General features: G+C 41.4%; 1 protein-coding gene across 6 annotated transcripts in view; it reads left to right on the forward strand.

Annotated features, from left to right (window-relative positions):
- Positions 1-18,592, forward strand: part of LOC102450321 (interleukin-6 receptor subunit beta-like) — a 75,196-nt gene that overhangs the window by 11,610 nt on the left and 44,994 nt on the right. For all 6 annotated transcript variants that reach the window (XR_012904880.1, XM_075932371.1, XM_006119165.3 and 3 more), the window contains 3 exons: positions 7,615-7,726; positions 14,325-14,491; positions 17,285-17,415. Coding sequence is in view for 5 of the 6 variants with exons in the window: in XM_075932371.1 (XP_075788486.1) it covers positions 7,615-7,726; positions 14,325-14,491; positions 17,285-17,415 (410 nt within the window). In the remaining variant the exon portion in view is untranslated. The remainder of the gene's footprint in view (positions 1-7,614; positions 7,727-14,324; positions 14,492-17,284; positions 17,416-18,592) is intronic.

Raw genomic sequence — 18,592 nt, forward strand, 5'->3', positions numbered from 1 at the left:
TGTTGGGAGGGATGAACAGCCAACTGTCCTCCGTTCATAGCTCAGATCAAGGTGCGAGAAGTAGGCCATCTTTGGCTTTTTCAATCGCCTAAAGTTTTGGATGTTATCTTTTTATTTTACGTAAGATATGGACTGCCACTCTCACATCAACACACTTCCTTTGCATTAGAAAACCACTTACAGATATCAGAGTGAGGTAACATGACTACATGAAGGTTTTGATTGCCTATAGTCTGCTTAATGCAATCACGAACTTTAAGGATATAAACAATATAAATCCAGACAATCTGAGGAATCAACAATTGTTCTGAGTCCCAATCCAGAATTTCAATTATTATATTTTATTTTATTGTCATTTAAAATAACTTCTAAAACAATCAAGTGAATATTTCCAGAATACTTTTATTCAACTCTTATTTTTAAAACATCTTTCTTCCGATGATCTCAAAGCACTTTCCAAATGTTTAATGAAATTATTCGCAAACAGCACTGTGAGGTAGCTAAGCATTGTTTATCACCATTGTATAACTTGAAAGGAAAAACTGGAAAACTTAAGACCAAAGTTTTTCAAAATGGACATTGATTTGGGATGCTTCCATGACTTGTTTATCCAACTGATACCTAGGTATCTGAACATGCAAGATTAATGGACACTTCTGAAAATATAGGCCAAAATGACTTGTATATTAGAGTATGTCCACACTACCACCCTAGTTCGAACTAGGGTGGTTAATGTAGTCATTCGAAGTTGCAAATGAAGCCTGGGATTTAAATATCCCGGGCTTCATTTGCATCTTGCCGGGCGCCGCCATTTTTAAATCCCCGTTAGTGCGGACTCCGTGCCCGCGGCTACAGGCGGCACGGAGTAGGTAGTTCGAGTTAGGCTTTCTAATTCAAACTACCATTACACCTCATTCCACGAGGAGTAACGGTAGTTCGAATTAGAAAGCCTAATTCGAACTACCTACTCCGTGCCGGCTGTAGCCGCGGGCACGGAGTCCGCACTAACGGGGATTTAAAAATGGCGCGCCCAGCAAGATGCAAATGAAGCCCGGGATATTTAAATCCCGGGCTTCATTTGCAACTTCGAATGACTACATTAACCACCCTAGTTCGAACTAGGGTGGTAGTGTATACATACCCTATGGTAGCCTATGAAATGAGGAGCTGTGATGTGTAGGAGTTCTGATTTTTAGTGACTTGATAGAACCATTGGCAACTACCCCTCTTGTCTTCATGTTAATAGTTCTCTCATTATTAAACCTTGAAGATAATGCCAATCAGCTAAAGAAAACATGGGGATTTTGATAACTGACACAGCAATGGCCCAATCCCTGCATTCCTTGTGTGCCCCAAACTTCTATTCTACAAGGAATACTAGATCATACCTTCAAATGGTAGGAGTTTATTGTAATACATCATGTTACTGTGTAATATTAGGCAAGAGACCAAATTTGGAAGACATTACTGAATCAAATACTTTTGAAGTTATTTTTCAATTATGATGATTTATTGTTCAGGGTAATAGGTTAACTAGGACTACAGTACATAAGTAAAAAGTAGACATTTCATCCAGTATACTGACCAGTTAATAAATAATACTACCATAGGCTTGGCGAACAAAATGATTTTTTCTCCAAAAAAACATATTTAGTGTTTTTATACTGTGTGATGTGAATTCTCAAATATCGACAATATTTAAAAAAAAACTTTTTTAGTCAGTAGTGGACCCTGCATTTACAGCAATATTTCAGAAATCTTAAGTATTAGAAATTCTAGTCATTTTTTTCTTTTCAGTGTATGAACTGTGAAGTCATAAAAAATTAGCAAATTATGTTCTTCAGTACCATTCCCTAGTTTATAAACAGACACAGAAATAAAATGTAAATGTGCTATATCTAGAGAAGAAGATAAGGATCTTGAAATGTAGAATATTTATAAAATGCTGTAACTTCAGTTCTGTTTTCCTGGTAAGTATCGTCAAATCCCCCTTATACAAATATAACTTACTCATTTGTACAGATTTTTTAAAAAATACCCTGCCTGAGAGATTTTATTACTTGGAAGTTAGGCACAGAAGGTAAGTAGAATCTGTCTGTAGAACAAAAGGACTGTCTTCAATTTCAGGATCATCCCCTCATTTTGAGAAACTTGTGGGAAGAAACAGGGAGCTAGAATACTCCATGAATTTGACTTTGTAATGTTCCCTGCCACCTGTTCCTTCAGTTAGGCATTTTAGGGCCACTTAGTGGCGTGGGAATACAGCCTTTAATTCCTGTGGCCCTGAAGAAAGGGAAAGGAAACTTCAATTCTCCAGCCAGTCTCTCCATGCTGTTTGGTGGATGGACAAATGCCAGCAATGGTCAAGCACGCTGCAGGTGAATAAATCTCTTCCCCCCACTCCACTCCTGCATCCCTACGCAAGAGAAGGGCTTCTATAGAGTTTGAATTAACGCTGCATTAATTTAAATGCAGCTATCTATTACCATTGCAGGGCAGAGAGTAGTTCTTTCTCCTTATCCCACGAGACAAAATTCCCTGGTTGCATATGGGGCCTGTGTGGCATCAGGAAAGGGCCTGTGTGGCATCAGGAAAGGGCCTGTGTGGCATATGGGGCCTGTGTGGCATCCATAGTGTTCAAGGTGAAGGAGCACTTCTAGAAGTGGAGATCTTACTCTTAGTACTTGTGGCTTCCATTTTCTGGTGATTAAACTTCAATGAGCAACTTGGAATCATAGGTATTAGAAATGGGAAAAGGCCTGTTGGCTCAGCTAATCTCTTTCCCCACTAATGCAGGTCTGTTTGTACATTACATACTCTGGTGTGAAGTTCTGCATTTTCATAGTTGAGCTCCTTGACAACTCTTGAGTGAATACCATCTTGTCCTGGTGAATTATACTGCTTAATTTGTTCAAATGATTACTGACACATCCATCTAGGACAGTTCCTCAGATCTGAAATATGAGAGGTACGAGTATTTCCCCCTATCCTCTTCAGTGAGGACCAATGCAAAGAATTCATTTAGCTTCTCCGCAAAGATATTGTCTTCATTCAGTGCTCATTTAACAGCATGACTGTTCAGTTGCCCCACTAATTATTTGGTAGGCTTTCTGCTTTTGATATACTTGAGCTTTTTGCAGTTAGAAGAACTAGCTAAATACGCAAAAAGCTTTCTTACCTATCTATAAGAATTTTTAAAAAAAGTTTCCTGAGGGACAGAGTGATGTCATCACCTCACTCTGCATCCCATAGCCCCTCCTCCCTCAGCTGCCATGCCTCCTAGGGATTGGCAACCCAGGGCTCCGGAGCAGCAGCAGCACGGAAGGCAGCCTCAGAGGTGTGCATTGGAGCTACGGAGCCTCAGGTGGGAGGGTGTGTGTGTGGAAGCCTTGGGGGGCTCACGGGAGCTGTGGGGGCTTGGAAAGGGGTGCACTGGAGCTGCCAGAGCTCAGAAGGGGAGAAGTGGCACATGGGAGCTACACAGCCTCGCCCCGCGCAGCAGGAAGGAGAGGGCTGGGCAATGCACTCCCTTACCCCTCCCTGCCAGAGGGAGAGGGCCAGGCCAACTTGCCCCCTGGTGACCAGAGAGAGAGAGAGCTGGGACAGCCCCAGCCTGGGTCTGGACCAACCTTCCCCACCCCCACCAGCTGGAGATAGGGAGAGCCAGGGCAGGTCAGAGCTGCCATGCCTCGGCCTGGTCCTTGTGGGCGGCCCAGGGGAGAGCTGGGGCTGCCTATCCCCGCAGAGGGGGGTTGGTAAGCATACAGAGCAGGGGACACTTCCCCCTACTCCTCCTTTATTATACTTTTACGTTTGGCAGAGCTTGTGCTCCTTTGTCTCTTCCTCAGTGGGACTGATTTGCTTTTGGAAAGATGCTTTTTTGCCTCTAACTACCTCTTCTATTCTGCCATAGAGTCAGGGTGGCATTTTTTGTTCCTCTTGCTCCTTTTTCTGTTTGGGGTATACACTGAGTTTGAGCCTCTTATGGTGTTTTTAAATAGTCTCCATGCACTTTATAAGCATTTCTCCCTCATAACTGGTTCTTTTAATTTATATTTGACTAGCTCTCTCATTTTTGTATAGTTCCCTTTTTGAAGTTCAGTGTTACTATGGTGGGTATCTTTGGCATTTTTCCCCCTACAAGGATGTTTATATTTAATTACATTATGGTTGCTATTACCAAACAATTCAGCTAGATTCACTTCTTGCTTATGACAAAATCAAAAATTGTCTCTCCCCAGGGGTGTTCCAGGACTAGTTGCTCCAAAAAGCAAGCCTTTAGTGGGTCTGGAAAGTTTTTCTCTGCATCCTGATCACTGAAGATGATTGAAATTCTTTTATTATTGCACTTTCTGCCTTTGTAGTAGGGCAGTCAAATGATGAGTCACAATCAGTATTAATCACACTGTTAAACAATAATGGAATTCCAATTTAAATTCATTATAATTATTTTGGATGTTTTCAAATATAGTTTCAGTTACAATATAGAACAAACTATATAGTGCTGTAGGTCCTACCTGTACTTTACCTACTTCTCTCCTATTCTCTTTACTAGGATATAGAGTTCCCTTTTAATACAAATTCATCCCTCTGCCTAAACCAGATTATCCTTCAGACTTTTGGCATTCCCCCATCCCTTAATTTATTTAAAAAATGTCTATAGTCTTTTTAATTTTATGCCGGCAATCTGGTTCTGTTTTGGTTTAGGGAGAGTTCATCCTTTCTGTAGGCTCCTCTTTTCCTAGAAGCCACACCAGTTCCTAATAAACCTAAATCCCTTTTCCTATGCCATCATCTCCTGCAGTTCTGCTTGTTTTCCTGGCCCTATGCATGGAACTAGAAGCATTTCAGAGAATGCTACTCTAGGAATTCTAGACTTTATTCTTACCTAACAGCCTATAGTTCAGCCACTCCAGGCTCAAGAGTCCCTATACAGTCTCTCAGGGCCATAAGTTGCTTGCACTGAAAACAACATATACCATCTGCCCACAAGGCAGATAATTGTATATGTTGCATCCTATGCAATAAACTAAGTACAGTAAAACTCCAATAGTCCGGCATCCAATAGTCCGGCACTCCTGATAGTCCGGCATCAAAATGGCAAGAGCCTAGTGAGTGAGCTTCGGCAAAAAATGAGTCACAAGGTAACAGCAGCAGCAGCTGAACTGAGCAAAAAGGGTAAAAAAGGCTTAAAAAAACTAAAACATTACAGTATACTGTATATAGTATGTATAATAAAAAGGGCTAGGAACACTTTATATACAATATATAATGTATACAGTATATATATAACCATCTTATAGTACCTCCTGATAGTCCGGAATATCTGATAATCCGGCACCACCTACGTCCCATAGGTTCCAGATTATCGGAAGTCTACTGTAGTTCCCTCTGCTGCTGGACTGCTGCCTATATTATTTTCACTCCTGCAGAGTTTGTTTATGACCTGCATTTAGAGAATGTTTGTAAGATGTAGAAGATGGTTTGATTTTTCTTTTCCTTTCTGTGTTTTTTCTAGAAGCTTTCTAGCATGCTTCCAAATCGCTCAGGCTCCTCTTCCTGCCACTAAGCTCACTCTGTCCCATGTGGGGCATCCATCTCAGAGATGTAGCACTCCATGAACTCTTTGCCAAGTTAGCTATTGAGCATTCTGAATCTCTCTTGTTAAAGATGCCGGAACGTGGACAATGGTACTGTTTGAAACACCAGTATTTTGCAGATTCCTGATCCTCGATACAGATGCCTGATCAATCCCAGGGCACTTTCTGCATGAGAGGTAGACTTAGAAGGAATTGCTTTCGGACAGCAAGAGCAATCTAGACTTGTGAGTGGGCCCCAGGAGTGGCCCTCCCTCTCAGCAGGCCTCAAGATTGCTGTAACCAAAGTGGTCTCTCAGGCTAGAATAGTTTTGTTAACTGCAGTGGTGTGCCTAGAATATGTGGGGTTTGCTGATTGCACTGCTGCAGCAGGGGTGGCCCATGAGCCTAGGCGAACTAAGCAGTTGTCTAGAGCGCCGCTGGCCCGGGTGCCCGATGAGGACATCACGGCCATTGACGGCTGTGCAGGCAGCGCGCCAATTGCACCGCCTGCCTGGGGCGCCTGCTGCCGCAGCCGGCCTCAAGCTGCTCCTGTGCAGCAACACTTAAAGTGGATGCAGAGGGAGCACACAGCTCTCACGGTCAATATTGCGTGCAATTAGCATACAGCTCACTTCGCATGCTGTTGCTTTACATGTGTGTCACTTTAGTAATATTGGTAGGAAACAAACACTGCTGATTTATGTCTGTGTAATTGGGCAATCCTGCTCTTGAGAAACAGTAAAGAAAATGTCTTGTGGGCCACACATAGGATCCCAATGGGCTGCATGGGGCCTGCAGGCCACCGGTGCTCCAGGAACTTCCTCACATAACTCCCCAGTTTGCTACTGGTGGTCACTTACGAGTGGCTTTTTAAACCCCTGCTCCCAAGGAGACAGCTCCACAGCCTTGTTAAGGGATTTGGGCATCAGAATAGCATGCTAGAGACTCATTAGAAAGCTCTCAGCCTACCTGTCCACTTGTCTCAGCATACAGCCCCCTACAACATCTCTAAAATGTACCCAGTGCGTGATGTAGTTCATTTCAAGCCCATCTATATAAATACGAACTAGGTACATTTCAAATACAACTTTTGCACCTTAGGCTGTGTCCAGACTCAGGGTTTTTTTCGAAAAAAGTAGCCTTTTTTCGAAAAAACTTCACCTGTGTCTAGACTGCAGCCGCGTTCTTTCGAAATTAAATCGAAAGAACGCGGCTTTTCTTTCGACTGCGGTAAACCTCATTTCACGAGGAAGAACGCCTTTTTTTGAAAGTGCTCTTTCGAAAAAAGGCGTTCTTGAATGCCAACAGGGCTTTTTAGAAAGAGAGCATCCAGACTCACTCGCTGCTTTCTTTCAAAAAAGCGGCTTGCTTTTTCGAAAGTACTGCTTGCAGTCTAGACGCTCTTTTTCGAAAGAGGCTTTTTCGAAAGATACTTTCGAAAAAGCCTCTTTCGAAAGAGGCTTGCAGTCTAGACATAGCCTTAGAGACCAACAAAAATATATAAATAGTATCATGGGCTTTCATGGGCACAAGCCATTTCAAGAAGTGGGTTGTGCTCATAAAAGCTCATGATACTATTTATATATTTTTGTTAGTTTCTACAGGACCATTGTTGTTAAAGTTTTTTTAATTACAGACTAACACGGTTATCCTCTGAGACTTAGGCCCATTTCAGAATATACTAGCCGGAGCAGTTAGAGTACAACACAGAAGTGTATTTACAAATATACTGGCACCTTTCTGATGCTGCTTGTTGTATAGACAAGCCCTAAACTAAAGTGGTTGAGTTTTCAGTAATTTCTGATTATAGTCATAATTGCACAGTGTTTGGTCAAAGTGGATATATCTATCTTTTTTACAGGATGTCTCACTGGTTAATTAAGAGGGCATATCCAATTTTAAACTTGTTGCCTTTTTAATTTTGAGGATTTCCTTGCTCTTGTTAATGAGGTAATATTAATAGATGTTAAAAATACGCCTTCACTATACAGCGTGATTGAGATTGCTTTCATTTAGTTTGCTTTCATTTTTACAGATTGGGATGATGAATTGACTTGCTACGCAGAGAGAAAAATAAGTCTATTTTGCTCCTGGTTGCCTGTCCCCCGTGCTCTCCAAACTACTAATTATACAATCATTTTAAAGTGGTAAGTTTGAAAGATGAAGACTTTCATTGTTGCTTGGTGGGTTTCTTTGTGTTCTGACTTTTAATGGGAGAAGCAAAGAAGCAATCAGATTCTAGACAGTTAAACACTGAAGGTCAAAGTCTTCCCTCAGATTTTGTATTCATATGCAGTACCCATGGACTTCAGCAGGAACTGCATTTTAGAAACAGATGGGAGAAACTGATGTGGAGGATGAAAGAGATTCAAGGCAGCTGATTTAGCAGACAGTGCAGAAGCACATAGGCTATCTGCATAGCTGGCTCTGGACTCCACTGATTTATGTATCTCTTTCAGCATTTCCTATTGACTCCACCATATTAGTATTTAATTTAGCTTTACTAGTTCCCCAGGGGAAGGTGGATGACAAACCCTTCCTTGTTGGGGACAAATCAATGAGTTTCCTGCCCCTTGCAAAGGTTCTGCCTCCTTTCTGGACAACTTGTCCATGTTACAAAAATAGCAGGTATACAAGCTGGTAGCTGTATCTGGGAAGAGGGGAAATTAGCTCTCTCAAATGTGATGTGGTATTAGAACATCACAGTAAAGGTTATAGAGAGGTTCCTAGTAACTGCAGGAACTGCTAAGCAGAGCAATGTAGGTAGCAATGGTTTCTTCTTTCTGTCCTATTCTAGAGAAATTGTGTGCACTTCTAGTCCTTCACTAGATCTGCTTGAAGTTTTAGACATACTGTCAAGCATATCACTTTAACACCTGTATAGAGGTGTGACATGTTAAGTACTTTAAACTGTAAAACAGCAAGTAAACATATTAAGCAGTGCTCCTTTAAATCTTACCACATGTACAAACAGATGCTTAGGAAGAGTAGAAGCTGAAGTAATTATTTTGTCAGTTTGGTAATTGACCTTAGCAGTTAGAATGAAGCTGTAGTCACATTCAACTTGTTCATTCGCTTGGAAAATAAAACCAGTGAACCTGAGGCAGAGGCAATCAAGTCTATCTGCATGAAACGTTTGATCATAGATGCAATGAGGATAATCATGAATTGGATTCCTCTCTTGCTAATATAATGTATTGTGAAAGGGTTTTCCTCTCATGCGCGTAGGATCTGCTGTGATTTTTAAGTTGTATTTGAGTAGGCTCAGGAGGATAGAATAAGGCATTAAAATGCAAGATCCTTTGAAAAGCCATAACCTCAGATGTGGGCTAACACATATAACATTTGCTGTTTCCATCAACAAGAGCTGTGGTTAGGAGCATATCATAATGCTGAGTAAGTGGTTGTGCGCTGGGAAATTCCCCTGGTCCCTCTGGGGCCAGAAAGCAAGAGAATAATCTCTCACAGGCCAGAATGGCAATGGAAGTGCACAGCAGCTGCAGTGCTCCCCACTGACTCCTGCTTTCGCCTACGCTGTGGAGAATGGCTGGTGGAACCACCACCATGGAGGATGCCCTAATTCCACTCCAACTTTACTGTGCAGGGCAGACAGGTCTTGCCAGTCAATTGCCTCACTCCATGCTGAATTGGTGTGGCTCTCTATACAGCATATGTGAGTGTTCCAATGGCTCCTCAGGCATGTCTACATTAGGTAATTATTATTTCAAAATGAGTTATGTAGTTATTTGAAAATAACTATTTCAAAATAGCATGTCCACACTACAGGGAAGCCTCAAAATTTGTCTGAGGCAGGCTCCCTTAATGTGGATGCACTACCTTGATGTAGAGCCCCAGGAAGCACTGACAAGTAATTACTTTGATCCTGAGGAGTAGTTATTTAGAAATAGCAGCAGTGGAGCATCCAAGGCGTTATTCCTTGTGGAAAGCAGGTTATTGTTTCAAAATAACGGGTGTGGTAGTATGGACACTCCACATGTTATTTCAAAAATAAGGGGAATTATTTCAAAATAGCTCCCTAGTGTAGATGAGGGTCTAGAGACCCCAGCCTGATTGTCATTAAAGCCCCATTATGCACTTAAACATAGCAAGAGACAGATCCTACCCCAAGGAGCTTACATTCTGAACAGAGAAGGCAGAAAAAGGGCAGAAGGAAGACATATAGTATACAAACAGCAGACCGAGAACAAGGTACTGAAAGACTGTAGCAGAGATAGAATTTGATCCAAAGTCTCCCAAATTCTAGTCCAGTACTCTTAACAAGAACACATTTTCTTCTTTTTACTGGGGTTTAAAAAAGGGAATTTGCTTAAGCCAAGATGAGGAGTTGATTACTTTCTGTAATAAAAAAAAGTTAGCAAGAATATTGTATGTGTCATTAATCTCTTCCTTCATGATAGCTAAAAGAAAAACCTTACCCAGATGCTCTAGCTATACACTCCAAAAATCATGCTTTGAAACATTAACTGCTGATCTGCAGCTAAGCAGACTTAGAAGATAGGGGAGAAAACCTTTAAATGTTATTCAAGTATTAAATGTTGTATTTTGGCTACAGATTGAGTTCTAAAAATCTGGTGGATAAGTAATGTCACTAGCAGCAAAGTAAATATTCAATTTTAAAAACAGGGTTGAGACTGCATACTTTAGCTCCATGGTATCTAATCAGTACTGCTATAGCAAGCTAGCCACATTATTCTGAAAATGTAAATAGTTTTGTGAGACAACTAGCCACACTCAACTGGCCAAATAGCCACATGTGGCTAGTGTTTTGGACACCATGGCCTTAGCTACACAAAGTTTCCTGCCTTCAGGAAAGGATGCATAACTTTTTAGCAGGGTATGAGAAAGGAAGTTCCCACAGTGCTTATCTTTTTATCTCCAATTTTGTTTAAACACCAGGAAATTCTAGTAAGAGCTAATGTTTAAGTAACTTAAGGCTTGAGCACAAAGGGGTGTCATAAGCATGAGGGATGACCAGCAGGCTGGGGACTAAGGGGTTAACTATGTCCCTATACCTAGCCAGGTATCTGCTCAGCCAATAGAAATACAGGTAGGGATTTCAAACTGAGACAAAGGAATTTGGGGGTTTTCCCTCCTTTGTCTTTGAGCGAGTTTGCTCTAGATAATGAGGGAGACAGAAGACATGTCTCTCTCCAAGAAAAAGACTCTTCATAATGTGTAAGTAGGGTAAAGTCTAGATAAATCCATCAGGTTTTATTGTTTTCTGTTTTGGGAATTTGGATCTGATGTCTGTGCTGTTAGAAATGGGTTTTCCTCTCTTTTACAACTAAGTCCTGAGCCTATGGGGGTTACCCATAAGTATATTAACTGGTGACTTTTTCCATCTAGTCATTATGCTTGCAACGGTAGTATTGTTTTAATAATTAAAGTTTTTTTTTTACTTAACCTGGTATTGGTTCATTTCTGTGTCCTGGAAAACCTGTCTGTGGGATCTGCATGCCTCTGACAAGGGGACAGCAATCACAGATTGTAACTTGTATTCTCTCTTTTCTTTTCAATCTCTTTAGAGACGAGAGCTTGGGGTGCCCTGGGGTTGGTTTCAACTGTCCACCCGTTTGTGGGTTCAAAAGCACTTGATGGTGGTGGCAGGTTCCCCAAAATCCATGTGTTTGGATTTTGGGGAGAGCTTTTGTACCAAAGCCTGTAGAGATCAGGTTTTGGGGTTACTTTTGCAGGCCCCCACTTCTGCATTCATCGTGCCAGAGTGGGGAATTAGCCTTGACGGGGGCAAAAATCACTCAGAGGCTATGAAATGCCAAAGTAAAAGTTTAAGCATAAGGTTAAGTCTGCCTCAGTGTGCATATACATTATAATGCAATTTTTAGCTTTTCCAAACAATGTACTATAATCTCATTTTCTACAGCCATGGAGACATGTCATATTTGCACAATTTCTCCTACACTGTGATTATCAGATAAAAGGGCCAATTCCTCAGCTGTTCTGCAGCTACTGCACTTGCTTTGATTTTCCCAGCATAGGACAATTATTGGGTTGTTCAGAGATACTACAGTGGCTCTTGTACCAGCATCTCTCCCTCCTCCCACCTCTGGAGTTATGGCTACAGTAAAAGGGATTTGGTGGACACAATCCCTGAGCATCTTCGTGGCTCCTAAGAGCTATTGACAGCCAACACAGTTTAGGGCAGTCTTCAGACTGTTCTAATTATGCCAGGGGACCAGGGATGTCCTTAGGATTTATAGGACCCTTCTCAGTACTGTTACTCTGGTACTTCTAAGCTGAACAGCAGCCCAGGGGGAGGGGAGAAGGATTTTTTAGAGATGTGATTTTATTATCTTCAACAACACACTAAATAAACTATTTTTAAAGAACATTTTAAACTAAGGTTCTCTAGCCTTAGTTTAAAGGCTATACCTGGGGTTGGCAAATGCCTGTTAAATGGTTTAATTACCCCTGAATGAAACTGTGGAAGAGCCAACATCTGCTAAAAGGTCTGGTGGTCTGGCAGGTTTCACTTTTTAAGTTAACTAGATCCACCCCAGAGAAAGCAGAGCCACAGAACAGGGACAAGAAGAGGTGAACATTAAGACCCATTGGTGCCCTATGCAGCCTTGTATTCTGCATATGGGTAAGGATGGTTTTGCAGGGGACTAACCTGGCACTGAGCTGGCTGCGGTAAGTATGGCATGGCTTGCCTTTCCATCCCTCCTCCTGAGAAGCATAGAGAACTTATGAAAATCATTCCTATACCAGATATGTAAAAGAGGGTTTGAATCTGAGGACAGTGGCTGTTGAAAGGCCTCTGGATCTTGCAGGTTTGATCAGTACATTAGTAAAGGTCCCTGTGGAGCCCTGCATTAGTCACTATGCATCTGACAATATTCACCTTTACAAGGTTGTGGGGAAAATGGTTTCTCTGAGAAACCATGTGATTTAGATAACATGTGAGGCAGTGTTCCCTGTAGCTGTGTGTTTATGCATCTGCTCAGGAGAGATTCCAGTGCCACCCAACTGATTAACAGAGCATCCACAGCTAGGTTGTTTCTATTGGTGGTGCACATTTTTGATGCACATACAAATGTATTCCACACATGGATGGAAAAGATTAGAGAGAACATTGATATGGGGATACTTTGATGTAAAGCCTCAAGTAAGCATAAAGTACTTTGAGATTCCCTATGAAAGGAGTTCCCTGTGAAAGGCTAGCAATGTTGTATTTACATTCATATTCTACAAAAGTTACATGTCAAATGTGTAAAGACACGTAAACTTGGATATAAACAGAATTGCTTGTTAATCAGTGTTCCATTCACTGGTCTGGTTCAAATGGATTGGACTGCAGTAATAACTGGGGTCTCCAGAGCCTAACTGAGGGAAAGTGGATAAAGGTTTATACAGTATCACAATAAATTAACAATAGAAGTTGATGAGGAAAAGGTACAAGTGGTAGACAGATTAGAGTAATCTCGACAAAAAAGACCTACCGATATAATTCAAGGATTGTGTTAAATTCACATTTGGTATTCATGGAAAAAAAGAGTGTGGGACCAGAAATTAATGAAACAAAAGCTGCTGTGTTGAAAATGAGGCCCAACAGAAAAATGAGGGATGAGCTATTCTGCCCTCTACTACTTTTGGGGCCTTCAAAAAGACCATTTTGGAGGAGATAAGCTAGAAATGCTGGCTGATTGAAAGATGAAAAAAACAGCCCAGGAAGGAGTAAGCTTTTCCATCATGTTTGAGCACCCACTGTTTCCTGGTACCCTACGATCTCGTGACATGACTAACCCTTTTTCATCCAACTCTTGAGAGATGTCCTGACCAGAGAGCCACATGCAGTTGATACTGCCACCAGTTCTGGCTAGATTCCAAACTGCATTTGGGCCATGAAACTTTGTCACAGCCTCCTGGGAGTCCCTTTTCCTTCTCTACCATATTATTGACTCTTTCTTATTAGACAGAAGGCAAAAGGAGTAGGATAGGAGTCTTGTTTAGCCAGCCAACACTGCAACTAGACCAAAGAGAAAAGTAAAAGCAATGTCCTACACGGCCCAGCTGTTACAAGTTTGCCAGGTCTCTCGGTGCCTGAGTGTGTGCCATGCCTGTATTTTTTCAGCAGTGAGACTGCAAGGGAAAGTCAGCGCTGAAGACAGAAGTTGCATTCTCTGTCTTTGCAGTTTTCTTCTGTCTCCCTTTCCGATGCAGTTATTTTTTTGTTTTGTTTCATTTTCTAGGAAATGAGATTGGATGTTAACAGAGGCTGGAGCAAGAGTTGTCAATCTGCACTAAAGTTCTCTTTCCCAAAAAAGGACAATTGACACCATCTTTAATTCCATCTTAAAGATTTCCAAACATGTGGCTTTTCCTTTATGAAGTTCCAGGGCAAGGGAACAAATTAAAATATTTTATTTTAATGTACAAGCCTTATTTAATTCTTTGTTGGAAATTCAAACGCTTTAACTTTTTTTGTATCCTGGAAAGCAGGTTTAAGAGATTTGTAAAGATCTGTTTTTCAGGCTAAGGTGACAATTCCAAGCTTGAAATTTATTTAAAATTATTTAATTTTGGACAGCAACAGAGTCATATTAACACCACTAGCGGTTTGGGGCCAGACATTCCACCAAAATTAACATAAGGTTAAACCTTTGAGATTGTGTTCTAACTACCCCCAAAATTCACCAGTTGTCATATTGCTGCGTTAATAAGTTATAGTTCAGTAACATTTATGTTAATGCTTTTTGCCTCCAGGGATAAAATCCAGAAACATTTTTCAAGAACTATATCATCAACATTTATTACAATAGGACAAAAAGACCTTTTTAGAAATCGTACTGTAACTATTTGGGTATCATCAAATTATTCCAGTGAGAGCTGTGTGAAAACAAAGAACATCTCCATTGTAATCAGCAATGCAGGTACAGTGCCTCTAATATGACTTCGTATTTGTATTACTATAGCAATAATTGAGCTAAATTTACAGCATAATGTTATTAAAGTTTGGATTAATTTGCTAAATTGTAACACTCAATATACATTTCTTACCATCAAATCATAATTTGGATCTCTGGGGTGAAATCTCCATTCTAATGATGTAAATGGGGGAAGGATGTCACTCCTTGACTGTTTGCAATATCTGGAAAAATATCAATACACACAAAAATTTAGCTCTTGTATTCTTTGCTGGCTTACTGAAAAGGAGGCTGGTTCAGCAGCCTGTGTTTAAGGACATCTATTAAGTTAAAATCTCTGCATGTTGTGAGTTCTTTCCCAGGTTTCAGTCTTTTTCTTTGGACACTGAAGGTATGTCTACATAGCAGTGTTATTTTGAAATAATGGATGTATTGCGCATCTACACAGCAAGCTCATTAAATCAAAATAATGGGCTTTTTACTCCAACTTCTGTAAACCTAATTTCATGAGGAGTAAGAGAAGTTGGAGGAAGAGTGCTCTATTTTGAAATAAGTGCTATTTAGATGGGCCCAAATTTGAAATAAGCTATTTCGACTTAAGCTACGTAATTAGAGTAGGTCAAGTTGTATAGCTTATTTCGAATTCAGCCCTGTTGTGTAGACATGCCCTAAGGGTATAGCTACACTAAAGGCATACCATCGCAGTGGGTCTGAGGTCAGAGCCACTGACTCCAGCTCACAGTGCTCACACGACAGTGCTTAAAAATAACAGCATATACATTCTCTCTCAGGCTGGGAGACATACAACCCTTGCAGGAGGGTTTCAGACTCCCAGTGGGAACATTTATATTGCTATTTGTAATGTTGTAGTCCCTATCCAAGTCTGTAGACACAGGTGCTAAGTCTCACTATCATGGCTTATGTGTGGGTGGGGTGTGCAGTATAGACTTAACCACTGGGGTAAGCCCAAGTCTGGCTCAGGTTTGAGCTTTTAGTCCCCCTTCCATCAACATACAAATCAGTCGGACTTGGATCAGCAAACACTTAGGACCTGCTCTAGAGCCCGGTCAAAGCCCAAATCCCAATGTGACTGTGGTCCAAGCACTGCCATTTTGCCTAAGACAGAGAGTCTGTGCAGTGCAGTAGGGACACAGTAGCCCAGCTCAGACCTGGACCCGGTATGTATGCTTGGACACAAACTTGGAAACCAAGCCTGAATCCCACAAACCTGGGTTTACAATATAGTGGACACTTACTCAAATTACACAATTTTATATTAATAAAAAAGATGCAGTCAGCTTACAAATGAGGGGTCTAGTCCCATGCCTCTGATTTAGATATTCATAGCACAATCCACCATGAAATCCAAGTATTGAACTTCTCCTCAAGCGCTTCCCAAGTGCTCTCAAGACTGAGAGTGACTTTGGTCATAGGCTCTTCTAGAAGACATGTGACTGGAGGTGGGAAGGAGAAAAGAGTGCTCACTACCAGACCCATTACACAGCTGATACTCTAGCCTCTGAATGCCCACATTCAGGTCCACCAAGGGGGAGGGCAAAGGGAGCAATTGCCCTGCGGGTTGAAAGAGTTCTGGATCTCCCTGCTGCCCCAGTAGCAGCAGCAGTTGGGGCCCCAGACCCCTTTGAATTGCTGCTGGAGCACTATTCTACCACTCCACGCACCTCTGAGGGCTAGAGAGGAGGGCACACCACAGTCTGAGCAGTGCTAAGGGCTGACTGTCTGGCTAAGTCTAGACTGAAAGGTTTTTGCGGGGAAAGCTCCGTAAAATGCGAAGCACATTTTGTGTAGCTTGTTCAGCTTCTTTTTCAGAAGACACTTTTCTGTCATTTGGCCCCGTCTAGACGGGGCGGGCCAAATGATGAAAAGCCTCCTCTTTCGGCAGAGCCCTTATGTCTTGTGAAACAAGGAATACAGGGCTCCCTGAAAGAGCGCATTTGCTCTTACATGAAAAAAAGCGGACAAGCAAATGCGTTCCTTGGATGTGGCGGGGAAAACCCTATAATCTAGATGCAGCCTCTGAGGCCCTGCCCCTTCTGCCTGAGACCCCACCCTTTCTGGGGGCACAGAGCTGGTCCTTTCACACCATGTTCCCTACTGACCACCATATATGCGTTAGATTAAGTTGGGAATGCAATGTTCAGCTCAGGCAGATAGCTTGATGAGAGCTAGCATGCGTATAAAAATAGATTGTGGCCCTGACAATGAGAGTAGTGGGAGGTGCTGAGTTCATGCCCGTTAGAGCTGCTAGCTATGTAGTATGGGCAGCTAGTCCTTCTCACCACTTGCACTACTGTGACTACATTCTATTTTTAGTGTCCTATCTCAGGTACCTCCCCTAGAGTGGGAATCACATCCCCAGCTCAAAGTGTAACCATTTCTTAGAGAAAAAGAAATTGTACTTGAAATTACAGGTCTGACATACCCATAAAATACAGAAGCAATTAGAGTTCAGGACAGTCTTTTTAATGGCATTATTGCTATTGCTTCAGACATTCTGATCTGAGGATTCTGCTGCTCAGGCTCACTATGAATAGGATCAGATACCACATGTTCGCACTGAAATAAATGTGACTTACTGCAGAGAAAGATGTTGCCCTCACTGAGTAAATATGGCAAGATTGGGTCTTTGTCTCATGTTGCAAAATTTCACTAATGAATTCTTTCTGGATTTTGAAAATTGAGGTATTTTATTTGGTACTAAACAAATAGAAGGGAGAGAAGTTGTATTTATCATTGCTTTCCTGCTGTCTGTGTCTGTGTCTGCATTGTTCATTTTAGAGAAATGTGTTATAAACTCCGTAAGTGCTCACCAGTTATCAGACAGATTAATTATTACGTGGGATGCACCAAAAAAGCCTATGCAACTGCGATATAAAGAAGCACCTCCAGCATCCTCACAGTGGATATTGGTGAGTAAATGAAGATTGATATCAAACTTCAGTTGAATATTACTGATTTTGCGAAACATAGTGCTGTTCCAACAGACAAAATGCTCCCTGTTAGCCACCATTAAGTTCTGTGAAGATGTCCCAGACTGTGGGACAGAGTTTGAGCTGGTGTCAGAGTAGCTCATGCTTAAACCCCACCTTTTAGAAATATTAAAAGTTTTAAGCAGGTGCTCAAGAAGTCAGAAATACAAGGCATTCTAATTGATTTACAAGTTGTGAATGCTCAAGTCTTAGTTACACATGTGGCTTGAGAGCTTTGAATGTCTTACCTGACCTCTTCAAAGTGCCTCAACTTCAACCCCTAAGTGGAAAGTCTCCAAATCTTTCCATGATTCTGTATTTTTTCCCAAATCAGTTGTATTAATAGAAATGTTACAAGACAAAATATTGTCTCCTAAAATGCATCTGCTTACTGTCTTAGCACGAGAAAAAGAGCTAACCATCTAATACCTTTGGGCATGTCTACACTAGCTCGTTAATTCGAGCTAGGTAGGCAAATCAGGGAACCGGGGTTGCAAATGAAGCCCGAGCTTTAAATATCCCGGGCTTTATTTGCATGTTCCCATCCGGCCGCCATTTTTAAATCCCACTTAGTCCGAACGAAGTTTACACGCAGAAATTTAAAGTTAATCCGAGCTACGTCATAACTATCACAAATATTTTCAAAAGCTTCAGGGGGTAGCCAAGTTAGTTTGTAACAGGAAAAACTTACAAAACAATAAATAGTCTAGTAGCACCTTAAAGACTAACAAAACACGTAGATAGTATCATGAACTTTTGTGGGCACAATCCACTTCTTCAGATGACTAAAATGTTGGAAGTCCAGATACAAGAATAAGTAAGGGAATAAATAAGGGAGGGAAAAAATGGAGGGGAGGAAGAAAAAAGAAACAGTGAGTAGATAAGCTTCAGAGGGGTAGCCTAGTTAGTCTGTAACAGGAAAGATTTAAAAAACAACAAATACAGGCAGTCCCCGGGTTACATACAAGATAGGGACTGTAGGTTTGTTCTTAAGTTGAATTTGTATGTAAGTTGGAACTGGCGTCCAGATTCAGCCGCTGTTGAAACTGACCAGCGGCTGACTACAGGAAGCCCGAGGCAGAGCTGCTATTAAGTAGATGTCAGTGTCTCTGATTCT

This window comes from Pelodiscus sinensis, chromosome 6, assembly GCF_049634645.1.
Source record: "Pelodiscus sinensis isolate JC-2024 chromosome 6, ASM4963464v1, whole genome shotgun sequence".
Classification (NCBI taxonomy): Eukaryota; Metazoa; Chordata; order Testudines; family Trionychidae; genus Pelodiscus; species Pelodiscus sinensis.